Here is a 27,158-nt window from a genome sequence, read left to right on the forward strand (position 1 = left end):
TATACTCTACCAAATACACTTTCACAAAAAACATACTTTTGTTACATCTCTCAGTCATGAGCAGAAATAGGCTCTCAACTATTAGAGGGAATCAACTCTCAGCTAGGTTCCCAACCATTAGACCGTACAACTACCTTTACACATACTCACCTTGAGCGTACATACACTCTCTCAGCAGAATTCAGTGCAACTGTGAGCCCACACTGTAATGCCAACACACACATTTGTTTCAGCAAACTCATGCACTTAGTGAAACTCAAGAAAGTCAATGACTGTCACTGCCCTTCAATGACCTACAAGTGATATGCCCAAGGTTACCTCCTTGCCATTTCAGCTAATCAGTCTGTAATTTAGACACACATTTTCTAAAAGAACATACAGCCAATTCAATATGCAGTACTCTGCTTGCTACAGAACTGCTCCCAGCAAATCAATGGCATCTTTAACTTTGGAAGATGTCCTCCGTTGGTATAATGTTTTAAAACCACCAGTATTTGAACAAACGGAAAGGAACCACTGATAACAGGCTAAAACACATCCAAAAAGTTTACATTAACCCATCTACTTATCAAAGCTACAAAGACTGAACCGAGCTAAAGGATTTCCTTGTGACTTTTTGGAAACAATCTATTCTGTTAGCTAGCTCAGAACAAAATATATAGGGCACAATTCACTCTGCCCTTTCCTTGTCATATACTATGCACAAAACCTGAGACACAGTATGAAAGACATCAGAGACATTTTTGTTATGTGGCCTGAATAACTGCTTTACAATGAAAGCATCCACTGAGCCATAGCTACAGCATTATTACATTCTAGTAAAAGTTTCCTGAGGTAACAATGAAAATCAAATTAGCATTTTAGTGCAGTAGTTCATCTGCTCCATTCACCCACCGCTCTCTTTCTCAGGATTGCAAAGCTATTAAAAACAATGGGATCATTAACAGTCCAGGTGCAATTAATTTTACAGTCACACTATCATGGCAGCATGGCCTCACAAAGGAAGCTTGTCACTCAGTATGTAGCCTCTAGCAATTAAAAATAAATAAATAAAAATAAAAAGGATATATTGAGATATAGACAGTTGTTACAATAAAACACTGCAAAATGCACCTAATGCACAGATTTCTCTGCCAGGCAACAGGAAATTCATCTTTCTTGACTATCCTATAATCAGTTATTTCCAAACACAATTTTGGAAGAGGTTTTTGTAGCTTGCACAGGGCTTTATTTTTTTGCTTCTCCTGCAAGTCACTTCCAGAGCTGTTTAACCAGAAAGGGGGGGGGGGGGGGGAGAAAGTTCTCTTTTTCTATTTAAAGACTGTAGGTGATATCAGTTAAAAAATGAAGGAAATACTTTGTTCAGCCCTGGTTCCTCCTTGAAATGTAGAGACACTCAGTAAAGAAACCTGTGACAAGGGCTACCAGGCTTTTTATATAGCAGAACACTTAATCTTTAACAGTTGACATACTTGTAATTCACCTCTGAATGGTGCAAATTCATCAGCTTAGAATTTGTTAGATTTGTACAGGAGGGCAAGGTATTCATCCCACTTATCCTGGCTGAAGTAGGACAGCATTTCAGCAGAGAAGTTTAATGAGAGCATCCCTTTCAGCTAGGAAAGGGCAAGTGAAGCTTTACTTGGCTCAACTAAGCTAACACAGGTTCCTGGCTTGATTCTGAAGCAGAGTTTGTTTGTCACACACATACCACACCCCCCACATCTTTCACATTTTCAGCTACCTTATCCTCAAAGTACCTCCATCTTTTTTCCTTCTATCATTGTACAAAGAGCTACAAGCATTTCATGATTTTAAACCAAGTCTCTCATCAGTCATACACATACCACCCAACTATTAAAACCTCATTTCAGAAGAGAATTTTAAACTCCACAACTGCAAAGAATAGCTGAAAATACATGATCTGAAGGCTGAAGCAACAAATGATAAAAATTGGGGGGGGCTGTACTGCAGAGTATTTGAAGTCCATATCACTGCTTTTAAAATAGCATGTACAGTACTGCTTGTGATACCATAACATTGAGGAGCTCCCAACACAAGCTGTAACGTTGCTGTGCTTGGTACTGTACAAAAAAAAAAAACATTGGAGTTTTGATCTGGTATTTCTCCCAGATCAAAGCCTGAACATCTCCCAACCCAGCAGCAAAACAGGCAGAGCCTGCCTCACCTAAGTTCTTAATAACAAGCATCTGCTTTACCACATTGGGCATAAGAGAAAACCTTCAGCCTGATGTCAAAGAAACTCTGCCTAAGGAAGCTTTACTAGAAAACTTTAAGGACTTTATACACATTACTAATCTTTTCAGATTCATCATGCCCCTTTTTCTAAGTCCCTGAATTCCGCATTTCAGATTTTTGCCTTTAAATACGTTCTTCTCACATCTTATACATAGAGTGTTGCTAGTTAATGTTTGCCAGCTCCAAGTAACCCAAATAGCAAGACGGGAAACCAAGTAATTGATATGTATTAATGCTTCAGCAAGCCAATCTCCCAGGTCACAGCTGTTCTTTGGGGTAAGGGGAAAGAGTCTATAATATGCAGCAAAACCAACAGAAAAGTTACCCCATTACATGGATTATTGCAGTAAAAGGCTATCCAGCTGCTCAGCTTGCTAGCTCAAGGATCTTCTCATTTGCACTGCACTTGACAGAGCTTCTATTTTAAGTCTTTACTTGGGATTCTTCTATCCCTTTGTGTAAATTCAACTTCACACCAGCTGTTACTGCTAGCAGAGTAGCCTCATCATATTCCTCATAGTAAGACATTAGCACCACATTGTTATGTTTACTGGCATGCAGTTCAAAGCAGTTCACATCTAGTGAAAATTTTGTCTAAGGCAGTGGACTACCCAGGACTTAGACTGTCCTCCTTCTACAGAGCTGCAGCTTTTCAGAAAAGACGTTTTTTGACATTTGATTTCGCAGTTGAACATACAGATCCTGAAGATTAGCTTCAGGACTATGTCCTTCTGCTGTAAAAGGCCCACTCAACCATTTCTGCAAATGCATTCAAATTTTGGTTTGAAGACTATAATCACACAACTCCTTCCAGAAGGATTTTAAATATGTAAGTAGTTCTGGCACATGAAAAGAGATACATAACTCAACGTATGAATCTACTTCTTCAGCTCTCACTTATTCCAAGTGAGAAGGGAGATGCTCTACTTATTTATACCCACCAAATCCTTCAAAAGAAGCTCCAGAGAGCTATAAACACTATTATTCCACAGATAACCTAAAAGCACAGGCAACAGCACACAGTTGTATTAGAGAAAGCCCTCAACCATGTGTCTCTCATTTTCCCAATGTATTTCTATGTAACAAGGGTGCATATCAGCATACACCTTAAAGGCCTATCCTGCATGCAGAAAGTTTAAACTAGGAGACTTTTTTTTCATACTAAAAACAAATCAAGCAAGCGTTTTAACTGACTGTTGAAACAGTCCTACACACTTAAAAGTGTAGCGTATTTAACATTATAGGTGACATCACAAATATATCTAAAAAAACAAAGGCAATGCTGTTTTTCTGCCGCATGTGCCGCAAGAACAGCTTTGCAGCTACTCTAGTCTCAATGAGTTATTTATTTAATCCCACTGCAACAATTTTAACCCTGAGAAGTATACATTTTATGACTTCGTTTCTATCCCTTAGTATGATCTAAGGATCACACTCTGACAATTAGGCAGTTCATGTTTAGGTAGCTGTAAAATCCAGGGTGTGCTACAACAGTGCTAACCCATCACTGTCAGAGACAAGGGAGTCTGAAACAATTGAAGGAAAAATCTCCAACAGAGTCTAAGTATCTCCCATGGCTAATACTTCAGCAGGACAAGCAGGAGGGGAAAAAAAAATAACAAAAACTTCATTACTAGTTAGGTCACAGTGATTATTTTGACAGAACTATCACCATCTCTGTTATACATGGATGCACATATTAATGTTGCCATCACTTCATACACTCTTCGCTTACTTTATCCTGAAGCATTTGATTTCCACCCTCCTGCAAATTACACTACAGTCTTGTTGAGGTGAAGATCTGGCAGACAATATGTAATGCTGGAGGTACTATAGCTCTCTAGAGGACATATGCTCAAGGACAAATGTGTGAAAGAGCAGCTTTTAGAGCAATACTTTCTCTAACACCATCTTCACCTTGCTATGAGTACATTCGTAACAGAATCTTAGATTCCCAGTAATTCATTCTCACCATACAGTCCTCCTGAAGCCACAACAGACTGCAACATAAACAGCAAGAAGGCACATTCAGGCAACAAGTTAGCAGCAACAGAAAAAGCTCTTGTGCTTCTCATTCTGTGAAGTATCTTTGTAATATGATACACATCAACTAGAGAGTAAAAATGTAGAACCATCAACCTCACAGGTCAGTGGACATTTTTCAGAAGCAATCCTGTCTTTACAGTTGCTCATCATCTTTTCAACACAGAATCAACCCTTACTAACAGTTTAGTCAGTGAGATTTAATTTACAAAGCAAGAACTGAAATCATCTGACAACAAAACACTACATTCTCCCCCCCCCTTTTTTCTTTATGGGAGGTTTTCGGGTTTTTGCAAAGCATCTAAAATGACGAAGAGGACATACTATTTTAATTCAGAAGACACTGGTGGGTTCAGAAGCTTTTGGATCCTTTTCAGACCAATACAGCTGTGCTATATGACACACTATTATTCCCTCTTAAGACCACTGATCCTCTCTGGCTTGATACTCTGCTTTGGTAAGCAATGTGCATTCCCAATTACTGTGACAAGGTTTGTAGAAAGACAAGGTCTTTCAGTAGGTCAGCTGACAGAGACAGAAAAGGCAGACAACTCTAAAACATACAATTTAACCTTCAAATCCTTAAGATTACTGCTGTAGGCGATGAATCCGTAGCTTGTCTTCATCCTCTTTTTATGAGAGAGGATTAACCCAAGTGAGCTCTCACTTGCCCTGTAAAACACTGACTGAGATTTGGAAGCCACCAACAAAAAATCACATACATTATGCTGTACTGAAGACTGTAAAATATTCTGAATGAGAGAAATTAATGCAGCCAAATGACACTTGGCATCACTTGCCTCAGTAAACTTCATAAAACATGTTTCCTGTTCACAGTCACTTTTTTTTTTTGCTAGAAGAAAGACTAGTGTAGAGAAGATAGAAATACAAGAGAAAGGAAAATGGGAAAATCCTGGAGTTTTTGCTTTTAGCCCTTTCTGCATAATCCCGTTCTGGTATTGACTATCCACAGACTGTTGAAGCAGCCAGATTTCAACAGAAAACGTGCCACTGCCCAGCTTCAGCTCCTCCTTTGACAATCTGGAAAATTGTCTAACAAGAGTTCTGAAGAGAATACAGAATAATCCTTAAAGAACTAAACAACCATGCTACATTAAAGCAGCAAGCCATCCTCTATGTAGTGTTTGTCTTGAGTGCCCTTCACTATGCAATCCTATCCTGGCTGCTCCTGTCAGCAGTTAGCCACTCACCTCACAAGAGCATAGGCAAATAATCCTCTGAAATTCAGTTCAGTTTCAATTGTTTGCTATCCACATCACTTCAATGCGCTGACGGTTCTGAAGCAAAGCACTTCCCACATGAGGTTAAAGCCATAGTTTCAACTGTTTGCTATCCACATCACTTCAATGCACTGATGTTTTTGAAGCAAAGCACTTCCCACACAAGGTTAAAGCCATGTTTCATTCTCATGAGTCTAAAAGTGTAACATCAAAAACACCTTAGTAACTGATGGCCATGATCTTGTAAACTATCATTTGTCCTTGCTTACATGAAATGAGAGGCTGGTTTTCTTTGGTTGTTTTGTAATTTTAAGGTGAAGTTTACAGAAGAGTAGGATGAAGTAATAACAGAAAAAAACAACCCAAAACAACACCACCACAAAAACAAAGTAGTGATGTACCTTTTCTTCTCACCTCTCCCTTCACTATCTGCCTCCAGGAATTAACTCTTTCAGAAGTGATACTCAGAAAACAAATTAACAAGCTTTCACTTCTACTATTTAATTTATGGATAGAAAAGAAGCAGCCCCACCACAAATGACAGCATTAAGTTTCCTTCACCAAGGTGGGGAGACAAATTGTCCTTTTTGGTAAAGCAGAAACATTCACATCATTCTTCAGAAAAAGGCATAAACTCGTAACAGACCACAAACTGTAAATGAGCAGTTTGGGCTACGTAAACAGTAACATTGCTTGTGAGACCTCTGAAATGATCTTTCTGTTCAGTTCAGCTCTGGCAAGACCTAAATCTGAGTATGGCATCCTGCTTTCTGATATCATGCTTCAAGAAAGATGTGACCAGATGGAAAGACTCCACAAGACAGCAATGAGAATGATCAGATGTCTGGAAACACATTCTATATAGGAAGATTAAAGCCACTGGGGTTGTTTAGTCTGAAGAAGAGGTCTAGGAGGAGACAAGATCAGAGTTGTCAAGTATGTTGTATACCGTGTCACAGGAGAATAACAGTTCTACTGGAATACCACATGAAGTAAGTAACACGTATAGGAAAATATGCTTGTTTTCTAATTACTCATTTATAAATGCAGTTTGAAAATATTTTTTATGTCATGGCTTTGAAGAATTTACTGACAGCTAAAGTAGCATCAAGAGGGGTATCGGAACAATCTGTTTCACTGCTGTCTAAAAGATACTGAACAGCCGTGACAACAGATTCAATTCTGCTATGCTGGCAACAGGAACAAGGCCAGGACAAGCGAAAAACTGAAACCTGGAAGAGTACAATCAAATACGAGGTATCCATAAACCCAAAAGAACTCGTAAATGAAACATAACAGAAAACATCGTAATTTTCATTATTTGACACTAATAGGATAAGATGCTAATGTGAAAATGGTATCTTCAAGCTCTCCTCTCCATGTGACTCTTCTGGCAGGTGGCACATCAAGAAAGCTTGAAATTGTCTGTACGCTAATCCTGGACATTAGTCTTGCCTTTTTTCACAACGTTTAAGGGTTTCAATTCGCAAGTAACATAGATGCTCTCTCAATTTCAAATTAACATGCATTCATTTATTCCTGCACTGTAATGCATTGTCGTGTCCTTGCACAAAAAAAGAAAAAAGATTATACAGGTGCACTTATCAGATAGCTCTGCATGTAGGCAGGAATTCAGCTGCAAGCACTCACTGCCCCAAAATGGAAGAATAGGCAAAACCAAAGCACAAAAAAAAAAAAACAGACAAAAGAAAGACTAGTTTCAGATAATGAAGGAATCTAGCAGAAGGGAATAAAGGGAAGGGAAGAAGGCTGCATATTCTAAGCATACTTTCCCATTACATAAAAATAAGTTTATTTTGGTATCTCCTATCATTACTAACTGGAGGTGAGGTATTAGACTGCTCATGTAGAAGATTTCCCAAACTCTAATGAATTTAATATTTGCTTCTTTTTGGGCTTCCCTATATTTTCAACTCAAAAGGTACCTATAGTGCATCCCTAAAGCACACACAGAACTAGCCTTAACCAGAACTTTACTGGTCTGCCAGCAGCTCTGAGTTCAGCTATTTGAACAAACAGCCTTTGTGTATTTCTATGGTATTTTGCAGGCTTACCAACTGAGCACCAGACCAACTAGACACCACATAGTTGTGGTAACCACAGACCCCAGCCCACACATACAAGACCTGCAGAGAAGCAAAATATATCAGTTACCTACCAGTGAGCACCATGCTAACAGCTACAGAGCTCCTACTCAGTTCAGTGAATAAAGCAAGTTCACATCTATTAAAAATAACTAAATAATTTAGATATACCCACATTCTTTCTACCACTATCATAAATGCACTTTCCTGCAAAAACATTCCAGCCTTTGTGAGCTCACGCAATTGGAACAGAGGAGGACCCTGGCCCGAGTTTGAGTATTTAAATGATAATAATTAAAAAAAAAAAGGGGGGGGGGGGATAAAGTCGTATCAGATCAAATTCACATTGCTATCCCACTGTTCTATCAGTTTAGTAGCGGAAGCATCAGGGAATGAAGTGTAAAGCAGGATCTACATATTCATCTACATACTGTAGAGGAAAACATTACTGGCAACCACAGCTCAGTTAGTTGCAAATAACTTCAGTCAGCATTTCAAAGATATTCCTTTCAAAATGCGAGGGTTTCCCCTCAAGAAAATTTTGCACATCCAGCTGCTTAAAGGTACAGAATAAAGAAACGCCAGCTAAGAGCAAATTAAAAAGTTAACCACAACAAAAGGTACATCAGCCACTCCTGTAAGGTATACAGGAGATTATGTACACAGACAAAGTAAAGCAGCAGTCAGGCAGACCAATATGCTTGGTTTGGGGTTCATAGCAAGAAAAACGACACAGTCTCAGATACAAAAGGGTCACTTCACAGTAACATAGTGGGGGGGGGGGGGAGTTGTTTTGGGTTTAAGAGTGCCGTTAGAAATACTGCAGCTAATCAGGATGGGCAGGGAGCGACCACCACGCGTTATCCGCGTATCACGCTACATATCTATCAACCACAGAGATCCTCCATAATCTACAGCCTGCCATTAGCTCTCACAAGAGGATTAGTGTAGTTTAGGTGCTTGTCCATCACTTCCGTCTGACATTGAAGAGTTTGCTTTAGAGCAACGGTATCCGAAGGTGACACGCTAGAAAAAAAAGGTTCCTTAAAAGAAAAATACACCCCTTCCATGCAAACCCCCCAGCCCTCACTACCAGCAGCCAGAACGGGTGAGAGTCAGGGGAGCAGAAACCACACCGCTCCCGTCTGTGGCCGACAGAAGCGAACGCCGTCGCACCCCCGGCCCCGCGCACCTCTTCATCCCGCTCCTCTAGCGAGACATCCTCCTCCGCCCGCCCGCCAGTGCTCGCCCGCTCCTCGCTCGGGAGCCGCCGCCGCCCCGTCGCCGCCGCCCCGCAGGCGCCAAGCTCTCCCTCATCGGAGAGAGTTTCCGAGCCGGAGGAGGAGCTGGAGCAAGAGGAGCCGACGTGTCCGGCGCCCCGCGGTCGCTCCGGAGCCGACGAAAGTTTCTCCGCCATAGCCGGAGGCTCAGAGCCGCGCCGGCCGCATGACCCACAGTCGGCAGCCGTGGCCTCCCCGCCCCGCAGAGCGTAACGGCGCGGCTGCAGCAATACCGCCGGAGCCGGGCCGGCCACCGCGCTCTCCGGCGGCGTGTGATGCCTGCGGGCGGCGCTAGGCCTGGCCAGGCGGAGCTAGCGGTGCGGGAGGCGGAGCAGGTCGGAAAGCTGCGGGAGGGCGGCAGGTAGCGGAGCGGGGAGGGGAAGAGAAGGGGCCACTGTGAGGATCAGGCGGATTTGATAGCGGAGCGATTTCAGGGCGGCGAGTGCAGCAGAAGGTTGGGTCTGCCGGCGGGCTAGGGGACGGGGCGAGGGACAGGGACCCTTCTCGCTGCCCCTCCCTGCGAAGGGCAGCAGGACGTAGACGCGAAGCCACGACTCCCCGGGGCTGGCGGTCCCCCCCGGTCGCACCGCCTGCCTCGGTCGAGGGAGGGGGCGGGCGATAGCACGCGGTGCGGAGACCACAGCCGGGTCTGCCAGACCCCGGGGCCGGGCGCACCGCGGGCCTCTCCGCTCTGGGAGGTGCCACAGGAGTAAGCGCAGACAGGGATTCCTCATGACAACAGTTTTCTACGACACGCTATTCCTCTAAAAACGACCTATCAATCAGCGGTTTATCGCAGCGGCTTTGCCAGCTTCCTGTCGTTGGTAAAGGGTATGTACACCTAGATGCGGTTTTGAATCAAACTAAATCCTTTTAGGTGTTTGACTTTGAAACGGGCATTGACATTGGGATTTATGACCAGGCTTTTCGAGCCACTGAAACCGAAGCAGATCACAGAAGTGAGGCACCTGAAGCTTGTACAAATCTTTCTAGACAGCTCCTCGATCTTTAAGGACCTAAAGGGCTTTTAAACCTAATGGCTGTGTCAATTTTTAAAATACTGGCTTGAAAATACTTTGGTTTTAGATGTCATAATGATAACATGGGTCCTAATCTAATATACTAGTATAATGTATAGATATATACACACACCTGTATACACCACAGCCTTACTTACTTATGCCCGTACAGCCCAGGGTTCCCTGGGCTAATCGAATTGTGAAATCAGATTAAGCACTTTGGTAATGAATAAAGTCCCACAGCATCGTTACATCCCAATTTCATAGGAAAAGAAATGTGAGCACAGACCAGTTATCGATGTGCTCTAATTAACACAGTACTTAGATAACGAAAGTGGGAAATAAAATGCAAGTCTCCCCTATTCCAGATTTGTAATTTGACAAGTTTATCCAGTATTCCCAGGTGGTAAATGAAAAAATCTTTTTTTTTTTTTTTAATGTTACGGTAACTATCCGGATTATCAGATTAATAGTGGAAGAAAAAATAGCTATATAAAATTCTCCAAATCTCAGTCTTTCTCTGCTTTGAACAAGGTTATTAAAGCTGGATATTAATTTGTAACAGTGGTGATAGTTCTTTTTGGCTTTTTGTCAGTACTTAGATCAGGCCCTCAAAATGCATAGAAGTTAATTTACTGGGGAAGAGGATTTTAATACCTGTAGCTATAGCAGTTAACCAGAAACTTGCCTGTACCAATATTTAATAATAAGGAAACATGAAGTATATGCAGACATGCAAGAATTAATTTTAGCTAAGTGAATTACACACACTACTCCAAACTTAACTATAGTAATTTTAACTAACCAGAGGAGAGAGTTCCTCCTTAGTATTCCAGGTTCTGCAGACAAACTCCTGTTATCTCCAAAATCTGGATTTAATCATAATTCCGGAGCCCTCAGTTTTTAAAGCCAAACCTCCAGTGGGATTCTGCTTCTCCTTTAGTGTCATGTCACAACTGGCTTAATTTTCTACCTGGGGATTTGCAATGTGTAGGAAAATTGCCAGGTGGTGAAAAGCAACACTGCAGATCTTTTGTCACTTCCTTTTCTTTCTCCTACTGCCTGGGAAAAAAATAGGAGCTTAACCAAAGTGCTACTACACTTCAGTTACTGTCAACTGCCAGAACACCACCTGTAATCTGGGGGCAGCAAGGCATATATAGGATAGTCATTGAACTGCTCTAATTTATGCCATAAATTGAAATTAGAAGGCACTCAAGTTTTATTATATCATCCTGAAGTTACAGATAAGTGACAGTATTGTTCTGCTCTGGCCTCTAAGCTACGGCAGACCAACTCTGCCAACATTGTCTTAAAACAGATGAGGGGTGCTATGCTGCCTATAGTTGCTAAAGGGTACTAAAGCTGAAAGCCACAAAGACAGAAGTTTATGTCATTTTCCATCTTCGGAAAAGTACTGTTGCTTGTACTTGACCATCAATCAGTGATGTACTTCACGGCAAAACACTGTATATCTGGCATGACTTGAGTAGCTCATTTTGAGAGTATTTTTTAATAAGACGTCCATTTTTAATAAGCTTTGTGCACCTCTTGTCAGTCATTAGTAGATTAATCTGGTGGAAACTAGTGTAATTCAGAGTGGTCCAACCTCAGCTACAGCAGCAGCCAGGCTCTGCTTTGGAACATTTGCCCTTTTTTCACCTGTACATTTACAAGCAGCCATGCTCTGACCTGCCCAACTTTCCCCTTCCTGCCTGCCCCCAGTACACACAGCAGTCACCCACTCTGTGCTACACAGCCACAGCTGGCTCCTCTTACCCCATTTCTCTGCACCTCCGGAAAGGAAAGGTCCATTTCGTCCCCTTCCTTCCAGCAGGATCTTACCTCCTCTCCACAAGTGGTGGTGTTCACTGAACAAATTGAAACACAGTGCTCACAGGATTTGTAATTAGAAAAAAATAGTCATACAGTGTGGTACAGCTGTTCACTATGTGCACTACTCGAGGCTCTCATGGCATAGTTAACTGAAAAATTACAGAAAAGAAAGAAAAGGCATTCTCAAAACTCCTTGATAGTACTCCTGGTTGTTGATGCTTAGGGAATGCTTACATTCTGTGTGGACTTGAATGACTGGAAGAATGACTAACAGATTTCTTGACTATTTTGGCACAAGGTCACCAGGTACAAGGTAAAGACCAAAAAAATTAAGAAGTGTAGAAATGTTATCAATATTGTAGCCAATTTCGGTTTAAAGTATAAGCTCTATTAAACTGAGTAAGCGATAGCAGATAAAACAGCGCTGGGTGCGACGGGGAGTTTTCCGCTCCCCCCAAGACGCGCACACGCGGTTCCTGGGAGGTGGGTCTTTCGGTTCAAGGCCCCAGCCAATCCTGTCGCCCCTCCTCACTCGGATGTTGACATAGCTCTTCCCCATTGGTTCTCTTTGTTGCAGGGGGTCTCATTACCGAGAAGTTTCGGGAAGTTTCGAGAAGCTCCCACTGCCAGCCTCCTCATCGTCGCAGCCCCCTCCCCTCAAGCGTTGCAACAAGACACCACTTCGAGCCACCCAGCCCCCTTTTCTCTCTCACAATCCTGTGCAACAATACAACTGACCTCCCCCCCATTACTTACAGAGTACAACAGTTACAGAGTCAAAAGGAGTGTTGTTTCACATAACGACAGTCACAGAGAGCCTCCCTCCCCCCAGACTTCTTGATGAACAAACCCCACACATTACAGAAAGATGGTCAGTAAATCCTAGCATGAAAAGACACTAAGATAATGATTAGTTTTGTTAACTGGGCTTCAAAGATAAGGATCAGGGTCTTTACCAAGAAGTCAAAGCAGCAAATACATGATAAAAATGACATGCAAAGAAAGTTAGCATTGCAGCAGTGTATTGAATAAACCAGAGAAAATTGAAAGACTCGAGGTAGAACAATGGTTTGAGCAGGGCAAACATCTGTCCCATGCTGTAGCTTTAATGGGTCAAATGTAAAAAATAGATGTTTGTAATAGCTACTGTATCAGTTTTATGCAGTAAAACTGCATTATGACATTAGTTGTCTTCCAAGCATTGTCTTTTTTAACTAGGCAGTGTTCTGTGAAATTATTTTTTGTGTTGCTTAGAATACTTTCTTCCTTTTTGATTCTGCCTATTTAGGCATAAGTGTGCATCTGCAAGAAGCAGTTTTCAAAACACCCTGATAGTGGGGTTAGCAACGAAGAAAATTCCTAGACAAAACTGACAGACCAGGCGAAGACAAGGCTCTCCAAATAATGCAGTTACACTACTGGCAGCAACATCGCTGTGCTTCCTTTTCTGCATAGTAAATGTGCATTAAGCCTGACCTGGAAGAACCACTTCATTGGATGAGTAAGTCTCCATGCTTACTCAGTTCTTGCCCTCCCTGTTGAGACTGCCAACATCATTGCCAATTAGTGCCAATCCTGAATGCAAATTGTAATACGAATAGGTCTTTCAATTTTTAATTCCAGACTTCTGCACTGGCGGTGTATTAATGTTTCATTAGCACACTCTCTTCTGTAAGAGGAGGTTCATTCACTTTTATTTCTGCCTTACCTCTGGGAAAAAAAAGCTGTCTACCTGAAGTACTAGAATATGGGCAAACAGGAGCTTGTACTTCTGAGTGCTCCTCTCAGCTCTAGCAGCAAATTTTGGAATCAAGACTTTTTGGGAACCTGGACTTACTGAAAATACATATTACAGTACCATGAAGATCACCTTTAATTTTTACCTGATGTGCTTTATCTTTACCTATTTGCTCTCAAGCAGTGTCTAAGATCAGGAATTCAAAAGCTTTACTTTGGTGGGGTACAACCCATTGGTGTTAGTGGCAGGAATACCCAATAATGCCAACTGTAGTGGTAGGTTGGATGTGAGTAAAAAAATGCATTGGGGCAACCCTTATCTGTAGGCTGGGCATATACCTCCAAACATAAAGCATGGTTTGAAGGTCCTTTCTTCTTACCTCTGAGGGTCTCCTTAGACCTTAGAATGGGGATGAATTTCCCATGTCAGAGTAAGCAGAAGCCACTTCATTCCTTCCCGAAAGAACCAATTCTGAGTCTCTCGCCATTAAAGAGCTTTTTTTACAATGAATGTGAAGCACAGTGTACTTTTCATGGCACTTTGCAGAGCATGAAACAAGTGCATTTGAACATGCTGATTAGCTTCAGAACAACTCAAAAGGCATTAACAGACTGGTTGTGTTACATTATAAATCCTAGCAATAGCAGGTATATGCTTTCACAGAAATGTCCTGCTCAAGTCAGTTGAACATGTAATAAACCTGAGAAAAATGTAACATATCATCTACTGATTATGTTACCAGATGTAAGAAATACAGCTAGCACAGGCCTCCACCTGCTGCAGGTGCTTTTATCAAGTCCAAGCAGTGCCATGATCTTGTCAGGTAGAGATGATGTGATCAGGGCTAAACAGCATAATTGCTAGAGATACTTTTCCTGATTACTGACACTTGAGGACCTGCCTGAACACTGCACAAGTAACTGTCAGGAGACCTGCAGAAAATCACTCTTAGATAAAACGTCTGGCAAATGTTTGTACTTTGACATTTACATTTCTGGTACCTTCAGGGTAAAAAACAACATTCTACCCAGCACTCTTCAGGCCTTTATGTATCGGAGCATCAGGAGGTTTTACAGGAAGAGAGGGAAGCATAACCCACTGATCCCCTTTTCAGGTCTCACTAAAGGTATTGCTGTAGTTCTATACTCAGTTTCAGGCTGATTTAGAGAGGTTGTAATGCTGAGTGCTGGCAGGGACAAGTAGAAGTGATACCTTCTTAATTTGACTTCAGACACAGAAGTGTACTTCCAGCACACTGCAGAGTTTTTCCACAAGTCTGCTGACAGATGTGCTAGGTTTCTTGACATATACCCCTTGAGCAAGGAGCCTTCCACAAATTCTCCCTCACCTTCACAACATCTGTGTATCAGCAGCATATAGTAATGCATTAGCAGCAGGGAGGAGCAGTGTGGTCTTGGCACACTCCTGTTACCAACTGGCATATAACTGAAAACTTACTCATTCTGAGAGCTCTGTTCTCAAATTCACATTCTGCTTTGTGAGGTCTGTGTTTTATAAAAAGTTCGAAGTCAGTGTTATGGCTCCCCCAAAATTATAGAAAAACTCTTGCCTCTCACAACACATCTTAACAATGTTTAGCACTGTTCCTTCACAGTGCTGTAACCAGAGAAGTAGGAGATGATTTCTCATTTTTACCGTACAGTATTGTGGTAAGATCATGACTTCTTCCAAAGAGCAGATAGACAGGAAGAGATGATTCAAACTTGGTATGGAAACTGAAGATAATCAAAGCTCCAGCTTCAGACAGAGTAGGGAGAAGAAAGGAGCTCAGACCCTTCCTGCACTGTGGCTGTGTAGCCAGTCTCATGGTCTAGGTGGAAGGCGTAGTCAGCCATGGACTGCTAAATATAACCTAGGCCTGCATGGCTGCATCCTGTGGTGTATTCTGGTCACTATTTTTAGCACTCCTAAACCACGTTTTAACCTTCAGCTCAACAGAGAGAACGTAAACCTGAATTATATCTGCACCCTGAGAAATGCTAGGTGTTCCAGGCTTCAGGGGTAGTGAACTTCCTGGATGAGTTTAGATGCCATCAACTGTCTACACAACATCCTTTCCTTAAATATTAAGGCCCTAGCGGACAGTGTTAGTATGGGCTGCAAAGTGTGTGGAGAGAATCCTCCTTGGAAATACTAGCCAGAGCCTCTTTGAAAAACAACTTAAAAATGGGGAGTGAATATGCGATCCAGTGATTGCCCTGAATTATCAAACTCTCCAAAGCTCAATGGCAACAACTGAAGCAGAAACAAATTTGACACAGCCCACAAGGTTTCTGTAAGCTCTGCCTGCCCTCATCCCAGGCCTTAACAGTTCCTAAATAGAGCAGGTGCAGGGTTTGAGGAAAAGCTGTGATTTTCTCTGAGAAATCAACTATTGTGTGGGAGCCCTAAAAATGGTGCCACAGTATGTACATACTGCAGTTTTGTTTGTGCAGACATATTTGCCCACAGAAAGAGTAAAAGCTAAGTCCCCACTGTACATGTAAATAGGACTAATATTCTGAGTTTCCCTCTGTTCTGATCTTTCTCCCATTAATAACTAGGGTAATCTCCCAGACTCAAAATGTCATGACTAAAGTTAGGAAGACATTACATGCTTAAGAAGATGCATCCAATTTTTAGTGTATATACTTTGTGTGTAAAGTAAAATATTTGAAAGCTAATTTTTTCTTGCTCTGTTTACCAGAATTAGGAAGCAGTTTGGAGTTTGTGTTTTGCTTTGGTTTTGGTTTTCTTTTTTTTGGGGGGGGGGGGTGTTACTTAGGGTAAGATTTTAATAGCAAAAGTGGTATCTTTTGTGGACTACTTCCCATTTTCATAGTAGGATTTAGGGATTTAGGTTTTTTTATTCTATTATTTTTCATTGACTATATTTGTGTCCTACCATATATCAAAACTGAGTTCTCTATTTCCAGGGCAGACTGAATAGGGAGGAAATTCATTGTAAGCACTTAAGTGAGAGGAAGGTTTCCACTTCACTGGAAGCTTGTTCTTGTCAAGAGGGATGCTTGGTCTCCAGACCAAACTGTACAAATGCAGTGGATTCTATGTCAAAATTTGGTATTTATTTCATTTGTTTCATTGATAGACTAATTAACAGTACTAGTCTATTACCACTGGTATTCTTTGCTGAAAATATTTCCTAAAGCATACATTTCCAAGTTATATTCCATGTTGTATTTGTTTGATTGGCAGTTTCATACTAGGACAGTTAGATCTAAAAATAAGTATTTTACAGTAGTGTTTTGGGAGATGAAGTTGAAAAATCCATATTCTAGATTTACTTACTGCCAAAATTTCAGTGCTATTTATATTAATAACTGCTAGTTTAAAAGAAAAACTTAGTAGGGATTTAGGAAACTCTCAATTTATTCAAACATTTCATATTTAAAATGAAACATCTTATTTTTATGTTCCAGATTGGAAGTAATGGTCAACACTTAAGAAAGTCAAGTCAGATTCCTAAGTATGTGCAAAGGATCCATAAAGACCACTTACAAATCTGAAACCAGGTTAATTTTACAATTGGAGGCAGCTAGCTGTGAAAATAATAGATCTTGTTGCACATCTGGCCAGTATAAATTGTGGAAAAGATTAAGGACAAGTGCCAGATGACTTCCTAGCTAAGGAAATCATGTTGGGCTCTGGAAAACCACCTAAACTGTCAAATGTACTAAGTAAACAAGTTTTTCTTCTAGGCAAAAATGAGTAACAGTCTCAAAAGAATAAGCAACAACAACATCAACAATAATAATAATGGATTTTGATAATAAAGTAAGCAACATTCTAATGTATAAATACAATTTTCTGCAGCTGATTTATAGTTCGGCACTTTTGATGTCAACAGCACTGACCAAATTTGCACCTTCTCAATGTTATTTCCTTTTCCAAGCAGCTTTCTCTAAATAATGTGGGGGGTTTGTGCTCCAAATTATCTTTGCATATGTGACATTTCTTCTTTCTAGGCTATTTATGGCAAGAACATAATAAACTTGAAATGTTTTAGCAAACTTGTCTTCATTTATTAAGTGTAAAGAGATTATGCTTCTCTAGTGATAGCTTTTCTCTTTTATAACTGATGAGTATGATACAGGATGCACTGATTCCCAGACCTTAGAGATATGGGAAGAATATTTAAATTGAAAAATATAATCACATTAATAGAAAAGCTGCTTGTATGAATTACTGTCCTAGCTTAGACTTTGCCAACATAAACAATTGAAGAAGTATATCAAAATCAGGGGCATGTACTGAAAGAATGATCCACTTTTCATACCAGACTGAAATGTTGTGGCAGTGTCATCCAAAGCTTTCAGTAGTGCAACAGTCCATCTTGCACTGCTTATAGTCATGCAAAATTGCACTCATGCAAGATGAAGTTTTCTATGAATTTTGTTGAGGTTGTGATCCATCATTTTTTCTTTCATTTTGTTTTTCTTGTTCTTATGGTTGTGGCTATTTTATTTTCGTTTTGGGTTTGGGTTTTTTTTGGTTGGTTGGTTTGGTTTTGGTTTAGTTTGTTTTGGGTTTTTTTTATCATTTGTGGAATTTCCAACCAAAACAATTCAGTCATTTCAGAGGAAACCAAAACAATTCAACTATTCTGGGGAAATACACTATCTGTAATCACCATAAAATCAGTATGAAATTCTCTTAGCCATTCAGTACAAAGTAGAAACCATTCCCATGCTTTTATACTTTAGAACCGGAACCCAAATTTGGTGTCAGGATCACCTTGCTGTCAGAGATGATTTTACCATCCTCAGAAGAATCATACCTAATTTGATCATAGGCCTATCTTAGTTTACATAGGACCAGTAAAAACATCCTTCTAGATTAATCTTATATTAACAGATAAATCACCCAAATTTTGTCTGAAATGAGCCTGATATTCACCCACACGTAAGAAAGTCTGAGAGGCTTTTAATGACACTGCTTTTCAAAATGCTGGATATTGTTGTGTGTTGGTTTACCTGTTCTTTCATTGCCTTTACTGCTGAATCCATGCAGCAAAGGGCATGAAGATCCAAACTGGTGGGAAGTGAAAGTCACTGCACCACAGGAAGACTGGAGATTAGACATCAGAGACAGGAAGGAGAAGAGCTTAAGGTGGATCAGAGCAAGAACATGGAAGTGTGTCAGACACCCTTGGGCATAACCTGCCCTGGCAACTGCAGGTGATCCCAAAATCTCACACTTGCTGTTCATGCTTTTATCAAACAGCCAAGGTTAAAACCTTATGACTGGGTTGAGACCCAACAGCCGTGGTGAATCCCTTCTGTAAGGAGTGCATTTCTTCCCCACCAGAGGTTATCCACAGAAGAAGCACAAGCTTGCGCCTGTGGTGGGTTGGCCGCAGTTCGCAGTGACTCCCCCAGAGGGCCACACTGACTCCCACAAAAGGGCTTCTCCCTCCCTGCAGTGGGGCAGGGTGGAAACAGCAACGTCGTGGGTCAGTATGCAGGCAGGGACATTGCTTGCCAATTGCTGTCACGGGCAAAATAGACCCGACTTGAGGTAATTTAACTTAGTTGTCAATTAATATAAATTGGTTAATTACTGATTCGGGAACTGGGAAACAAAAGGAGAGGACTGAAGCAAATATTAACACACCTTTCCTCCTCCTCTTACCTCAGTCTCCCCGCTTTCTTCATCATTCTTCCTCTGTCCGTCCGGTATTTGCTGCCGTGCCTTTGCCCAGAGGTGCAGCAGCGCGAAACATAGGGTCAGCATCACCTTGCTCTGTGTGTGTGTGCTGTGAAGCTGGCTGCAAGGATCTGGAACTGCCCGTGTCTGTTGCAGGGCAACCGTTACCAGGCTCCACGGGGCCCAGCAACTGCCGCCGCCGGCAGCCCGCGCACATGGTGCTGGGAGATGTGGCGATTCAGGGGGGCCAGGACTGTGCCACCTGGCCTGGCCAGGGCATGCTGCCTCAGCAAGAAGCTGCTGGAAATAGGTTGAGAAGGGAAGAAGTTTGGGCCAGGCAGATTGGGTTGGTTTTCCACAGCACAGGCTATAATGAACAGCAATGAGCAGAACACCCCAAATGTAAGAAATACCCGAGTTGAGGCTTTCCTGGTAACGTTAGCTTGCCTCTGGCAGTATGTGTATGCTTTATGGTGGTCTTTAAGGGTATGTCAAACAGCCAGCCTTTTCCAACAGCCCCAACCAATGAACCATGAAACACTGAGGGGATTACTGGGTAAAAAGAACAGGAATTGCCATGCAGCAATTAAAATACAAGCACATTTTGCTTTGTGTTCCTTTACTGCTTTGTGTCACTTAATAAAAATCTACATTTTGCTTTAACACTGTGCTTTACTACAGGAAAGTTTTTCAAAACCAGTATAAAGACACCCAGAAACAAAATAATTGCAAAATTGAAAATTCAGTCAGAATGTCATGGAGAAATGTAAGGCTAGTCTTTCTTTTTTATTCATTTCTCAAGGACAAGCTTTAATCTCAATCAAAACTGTTAAAAAGAAATAGAATGGGAGAAATCCACTGGAAATTTTAAACAAGCCTGACCAAGTGCTTTGAAAAATGGGGCTGTTGCACCTTCAGCCAAGCTCATTTGGTCAGCGTGCCTCTAGCAGCTCAAACTCCTGTTCCCCCTGAACAAAGATAAAATCTATTTCACCAGCAGAGCTGTTGCAATAAGAAAATAATTCATTTGCAAAACAATCCTGAATTTCAACAATGGATGTCACAGAAAACACCAGGCAAAAAAATTAATCATTCTGTCTTCACCGTAAGGACTGGGGTTCATGAGGCATGTCAGGCCTGAGGCTTGGGAACATAAAAAAAAAATAAAAAAGATACCCTCTCAACTTGACATGTAACCTGTAATATGAGTCTTTTTAATGCTATAATAATACATCTGATTGTGTACAGTTACCAGGAAACCTTGGTTCTGACCAAAATTATTTAGCCAATCTAGTGATTTTTAATCCCTTTTAATATTGTAGGTATACAACACAAAAAATTCTGAGGTAAACTCATGAGATGCTGAGGTGAGTAAGCTGTCTTCACCATCCATTTAAAATGAACAATTATTTCCAATAATGCAGCAGTTTAAAAAGCACAGCCACACTTTCTTCTTTCAAAAAGAATGTTTTCAAGTTTTCAAAAACATTTATAGTAATTTTGATATGTTACATTTTTTCTGTCATTGCAGGGCATTTAACGTGATAATTAGAACTGCTGGCAAATATAGGGGAATTTTATAAGGATATGAAATCACTCTAACACAGCTCTAGGTCCTGATGGATTTAGTAATGACTTCTAAAATGAGATTCCAGACAAATCAAACTATTAAATGCTTGATCCAGTAAAAAAAAAGAATTTATATTGTCAATGACATAAAAGCTAAAGAAGTCTTGGAAAGGATAATATGTACACATCTCTCAATATCATGTCATTACAATTTGTTGAATGAAAAATTTACCCAAAGCACACCCAATGCGATTTCTCAGTTCAGCTGTTACAGTAGAATTTAGGGAGATAACAATAGTAAGTTCTCTTATCCCTGCAGCATTTTATTCTGACTCCAGGAGGGTCAAAGCCATAATTATTTTCCACAGGGAAATTATCCTGCTATTAAGCCACCATTATATTTTATGTAACACAGTTAATGCAAACATGCTATAGTGCTGCATAATTAAAGCATAATTCATTAAATTAATACAAATTTCCAGTAAGATACATAATGTCAATCTTTTAACTTTTCTAACATACAGAAAACTGAGGTCTGAAAGTTTATTGGTGACCAGAAGGTTGGTATGAATGGTGAGGGTCTACCCTTCACTGACTGTGTGCTTGAGGCTGGTACCATGGAATGATTCCAGGAGGAACTCAGGCTGGCCAGCTGTGGTCCTGCACCTCTGTCCCCTGTGACAAGTCTCCCTGCAGGTATGAGGAAATAAGATGCATACATAGTCTGCTGTAATGGACTTTGTCATTCATAATAACATAAACTGCTGAAGGCTTATAGAAATATGAATGCATGTCTGTAAAAAGAAATAATAAACCAAAACAAAATACTTTTGATGCAAAATAAGTGTTTTATCTACATAATAATTGCTTTGTTTGTGTTAATGATTTCTGAGTGTTAAATAATTTTGTGTTAAATAATGCTAACACTGTTTTTTAAATGAATTTATTTCTTATTGCAATAGTTCACTGTGAGTGAAAAATAATTTTTTTCTGTGACTGTCCTGGTTTTGTTTATTTTAACAGTCATAGTATCTATCTGGATCTGTAGATTGGTAAATACATTAAAATAGATGTAATTACCATTTGTCTAACTTGAAATAATTATTTAATTTTTATTTGCCAAACTGTTTTGACTGTGTAAATGAGCAAATGTAATATTTAAAACCCATAAATATAATCAAGAGATCTGAATGTGCACTAAGTTTTAGTTTGTCTTTCTTTTTGTTTTATGGCTACTATGTACATTTAAATATTAACATATATTTTGGGGCAACATTCAGTTCTGAATACTGTAAATATATGTATTAGACCAGTGATTTTTAAGTATGCAATGCCATAGCACATGAATAAATAATATGACTTGAAAACACAAGTCTTGGACAAACTAAGACTTACTTTGCCACAGAACCCAAGTCCACAGAGAAAGCTTTAAAAAGAAATAAAATTAAAATTGAAAGGTTACAGTGCCTAAGTCTGGGAGAAGTCTGGAAGGCAGTCAGCCATCTGAAAACAAGCATGCCTTTCTTTGGCTGGCTGTCAGGTCTCAAGGCCTCAGAGAACTAAATAGCTACACCTAAGCTGAGTGTTAGGCAAAGGGTCTCAGTTCTCCGACTATCTGGTCTGTGAACTTGGATGATTGCACTTCAGCCTTTTTTAGGACCAGGTGCTCAGGATTCCTTCCAGCAGAAACCATGACAGGTTTCTGGAGCGTGAAGAAACAAGGGTGTACACAGTGATCTAACCGCAACATACAGCTGGAAGAGATCCAGGGCACATACCTGGACCTGTGAACTGGGAACTGCTCTCAGCTGCTGCAGAAGCCTTGATACCACAATTGCACCTGAGGACCACCATGGCTCTATTTCCATGAAATATGTTAGACACATCAAAGAGATGCTAGCATGGTCACTGGAAAGAGTGGACAGTTCAAATTTCTTGAAATATTAAGTTCTTTAGGAAAAAAGTACAAACCAGAATTGTAAGTATGCTGCATATAATATGTACAATGACATTAATGTATGCATATATGCCATAAATCCCTATAAAGTTTGCAAACTTATTTTTTGCTGGGTTCTGCATATGTCTCAGTGTTGTAAAGATGGGAGTGAGAGTCAGTTCTGATACCCTAGAAAAGGAGCTGAAGGATTAGGTGGGTCTGTCCTCATAAACTGAAAGGAGATTTGAAGGTTAGCTGCTATGCTGTATCTATGGAAGCAAGATCTCTTCAGGACATCTTAGTACAAATTTGCAGAGACAGTGTCTGTAGCCAGACCATGTTTCAGGATTGGGTCTCCCGTATCTGCCTTACTTATGTTTAAAACAGTCTATTTTGGTATTGTTTCCATGGTAGGAAGCCAAATGAATGTCATATTCTGTGTATATAACAGAAATCTTATATACACATATGCATTACTTCAGGGAATTTCAATACATTATGGTTAGAAATCATCTGGTTTTGCATTTGTACCGAGAAAGTAACTGTGGATATAGCACAGGAAAAGGAAACACAGCAAGGGAAAGGAGACAGAAAAAGGAAGAAGAAAGGAAAAATTAAAAATAAGAATCTTCTGAAATTCCCATATGTATTGACCATTTCCTTGTTGTTGCCTTTTTGGGTTCTTCTGGTCATCAGGTTATCACTCCATGTAGACTGTCCACAGCCCAGTGGGACTATGAGTCCTCTTATTTTCAAAGATTCAGGTGTTTCAAGTATCAACTTTTTTCAAAGTAGATGTTACGGGACTTACTTCCTGGCAATATTTATTTTTAATCTATTACTTCTTGTGGCTAATCAAACTCAGGCAAAATTATGGTAACCACAAAGTTAACTTTTTATTTGACCTGGAAAAGAAAGAACAGGATATCTTGATAACTGTGTCTGCTTGTGTCATGGAAGGGCTGAGAGCCAAAATCAAGGTATAAAAGCTGAACGTCGCAGAATAAGTCCTATGCCATGCAGCTTCTCATTTCAGCAGACTGCTTTGCAAGAACACAAGCAATTCCTGTTATCACTTCACAACCTCAGGGCATCCTAGAGGCAGATCCAAGTGGTAACAGACAGTGCATAACACTTTAAATCACAGCCTAACCCTCAAAGCAGCCCTTAGCTAAAGGCAGGGAGCTACAGTGGTATCAAAGCAGTACTTTTAACACTACTAACTTTAACACTACTAAAGACTGAGAGAAAACAAAAAGTGAAGGCTCACAGTTGTCATGTTATTTCATACTGCAAATTGCATAGCAACATCTCGGTTTTAAAGTGCGATCCTAGCATAGGAATCTTGGCACCTGGTACTTATGGCAAACTCCTCCTCAAGTGAAGGGCAATTGCACATCCAACCTAGTTAAAATGAACAGCAGTGAATCCAGAGAAAGAGGTTTACCTACTTTTTGGCAGTGTTTGTTTTTTAAACAAGTAGGATTTCTCTAGGGCATGCAGATCAGGAAACATTTATTTCCAAAACAGCATTTCTAACCAGTGGCAGCACCTTCCCTCTACTTTGCATGGAGAAAGTACAAAGGAAGAGAGAAAATGAAATTTTACTACTTTCAGTAAGTTGCCATTCATATTTTGAAAAACATACAGTGCTAAATTGTCTGTCTCTTCCAAATACGTCCTACAGTTGCATCCACAGAAACACAGAATTATCACCCAAATCTTGCCAGTTTCTACTCTCTTTCTTGCAGTAATAACAGTTTTCCAGGCAAGGGCTTCTGAGTCAAACTTATTTACATCCAAACACAAGTCAGACACTCCGCTCAATATTGTTATTTTAGAAATGGCCTTTTTTTTGACTGAGATTCATAGAATTTTATGTTATTTTTCTTCAACTCAAGCAGATGTAACCAGTAAAAATGTTTTGACAAACACTTTTAAGTTTGAAGATTTTTGTAATGTATGAACATGACTGGATTGCTAAAAGGCATTATGGCTAACTCAGTGCTTAGTACAGTGGTAAGATTTTATTTTTGTCTCTAAACCTCTAGAAGATCTGAGGGTTTTTTTCTGGTACTTTGATTTTAAACCATTTAGAGAAAAAGTGCCGTGCATGAAAGAGATGATGTAGAAGGGCAGAAGAGTGGGCTGCTTTCCAGATAAACCTTTGGTCAAAAATCTTTGTTTTAAGCTGAAAAAAAGCATCCTCTTCACATAATTTCATAGTGTGGGGTTTTTTTTGTTTGGTTGTGAGGGTTGGGGGTTTGTTTGGGTTTTGTTTTTTGGGTTTTGTGTGGTTTTGTTTTTTTCTGTTTTTTTTGTGGGGGGTTTTGTTGTTGTTGGGGTTTTTTGTTTTTTTTTAATTTCTGTTACTCTAATTCATTTCACCAGCTTTACTGGCATAAATGGTGTTTTTATTGTACTGTGATGTAGCATCTGTACAATGCAATACAGCTACCAGAAGCTTAAAGGCAGACGAGATTGCTGGGACAAGTGAAATACTAAAAAGATTCTAGCTCTTCAACTCTACAGGCCATTGTAGTGCGCATGTCTTCCTAGCTCACTTTATATTTAGGAAAGAGTTTTAGCTCTAATACGTCATTTGTGTGTTTTGACAGCACCAGTGAGAAAGCATGATAACTGGAAGAGGGCAGAGTTGTTCTCTTCTGCAATATATTTCAAAATCTGCTACATTAATCCCACATGCTTCTTTAGACAAAAAATTAATATCCTTCCATTTCATGATTGATGACTACACTAGGTGTTTACATTTGTTATCATGCAAAGGAGCAAAATACTTGCAGTCCTGTACTTTAGTAACCTCTGTGCCAAAAAGAAGTGAAGGACCATATGAGGATGAAGCAGTCAAGGTTACTAGTTCGGACTGTGTAGTGCACAGAGTTTAATTTGATTCACAGCAGGCTCAGCAGAAACATGGTACTTGGTGTATCTACAGCAGGGAAGTAAACTCTTCTTCCATAAGGAGCACTTAAACTGTCAAAACTATGAAACAACAGTTAAAATCTTGAGTTACTCTGTCTCTTCAAAAAGAAGAATGCAAACGATTTACAAAAAACACTTTCCAGAAATGACAGTCACTAGAATACTTACTGACTTGTGGGGCATAACTAATTGTTCATAGTTAACTCCAAAGAACTGTCACAAATGTGGAACCTTTTGGCTCCTCTCATAATTTGACACACCAACGTGGATCAAGATGATTCAATGCCATCTTAAAAAGTGCTGAATTTTACTCTCTGTGAGGCTGTGTAGAACTGCAGAGGTTACCCACCTTAAGCACTTTCCTATTCTGCCTGATACGGAAAGATGTATGTGGTTCTGTCTTTTCCAGATGCATTATGTCTCCATGCAGTGTTTTGTTTCTTCTGAAGTCAAAGCCCAGCTAGGCAAAATGGCATCTTTGCTGGGGAAAATGAAGTATCACCACCAGATGCACATCTATAATATGTGTATACTGCTGTAATCAGAAATTGTGCCAGAAGCATTGAGATGGTGTTCATCTTGAAATATTCATGTACATTTTCCTATTGAATCATGAAATGTAGAAATGCTGGTAGACTGCAGTTTTTAGTGGAAGTGTAACACTGTGAAATGTAGTTCCTATACTGCCTATTTGAATTCTTAAATGAAGTGTGATCAATAATTATTCAAATTCTTTGCCTTATGCATGGCAGGCTGAATTATACCTGCAGTGGGTAGAAGTTACTGTTCAAGCTTACAAGTTCTCAATGTTCCATAGCGTGCAAGCCTTTTAGTTTTTTGCAAGGTAAAGTGTCATACAGCAATTTGGTTTTTTATCAATAAGGTGTCTGAGTAGGTAATAGGCAGCTTTTGCATAGCAAGTTTTAAGCACATGCTACAGATTGCAGGGCTTGGCACTGAGCTGAGTAGGAGGTAAAAAGCATCTTGCTTTTGGATTTGGTGTTTCTAGCCAAGTCCTGGTTCCTCCGCCTCTATCAAATGAACCTGACTGGAGTTTAAAAACTGGCTTATATCTCCTGGAGAGCTGAATTTGGTAGATGTTTTCTCAGGTTTCTTAATGGGCAGATAGGCTCAGCCTTCTGTAGAACACAGTTGTTACGCTTTCTTTCCAAATGCAACAGCAGTATTTCTCTCTCCCAATTCTTTGATAAAACAGCTGGAAGGATAAAGCATTCATTCAGGAATCAAGAAAGCAAGATTACAACCTCAATTAGATACAAGAGAAATGTACATGTCCCATCAATTTCTCTTTCTGCCTGCTGTCAGTGGGGCACACTTCACCTCCAAGGCTTAAGCTGTGCTGTTAACCAGCAAGCAGTTCAAGACTCACGAAGAGAGCAAGAAAAAGAGAGAAGCTGCCTAGCTACCAATACCAATGTATTTAGCTACCAAGCTAAATACAGCCAGGTATTTAGAGTATCCTGCCAAGAAAAGAAAGTAGCAGCTTTCAGCAATTCCAGTA

At 40.2% G+C, this 27,158-nt stretch overlaps 1 protein-coding gene across 2 annotated transcripts in view; it reads right to left on the reverse strand.

The window, feature by feature from the left end:
* The window catches only part of MAST4 (microtubule associated serine/threonine kinase family member 4), a 274,847-nt gene extending 265,645 nt beyond the window's left edge, over positions 1-9,202 (reverse strand). For both annotated transcript variants that reach the window (XM_061475791.1, XM_061475790.1), the window contains exon 1: positions 8,841-9,202. In XM_061475791.1, the coding sequence (XP_061331775.1) occupies positions 8,841-9,065 (225 nt within the window). In that variant the 5' untranslated portion in view covers positions 9,066-9,202. The remainder of the gene's footprint in view (positions 1-8,840) is intronic.
* Between the last annotated feature and the right edge of the window lie 17,956 nt (positions 9,203-27,158).

The sequence above is a fragment of the Pezoporus flaviventris genome, unplaced genomic scaffold, assembly GCF_033815535.1.
Source record: "Pezoporus flaviventris isolate CSIRO_AGI_PZ_B2104156 unplaced genomic scaffold, CSIRO_AGI_Pfla_v1 ptg000090l, whole genome shotgun sequence".
Classification (NCBI taxonomy): domain Eukaryota; kingdom Metazoa; phylum Chordata; class Aves; order Psittaciformes; family Psittacidae; genus Pezoporus; species Pezoporus flaviventris.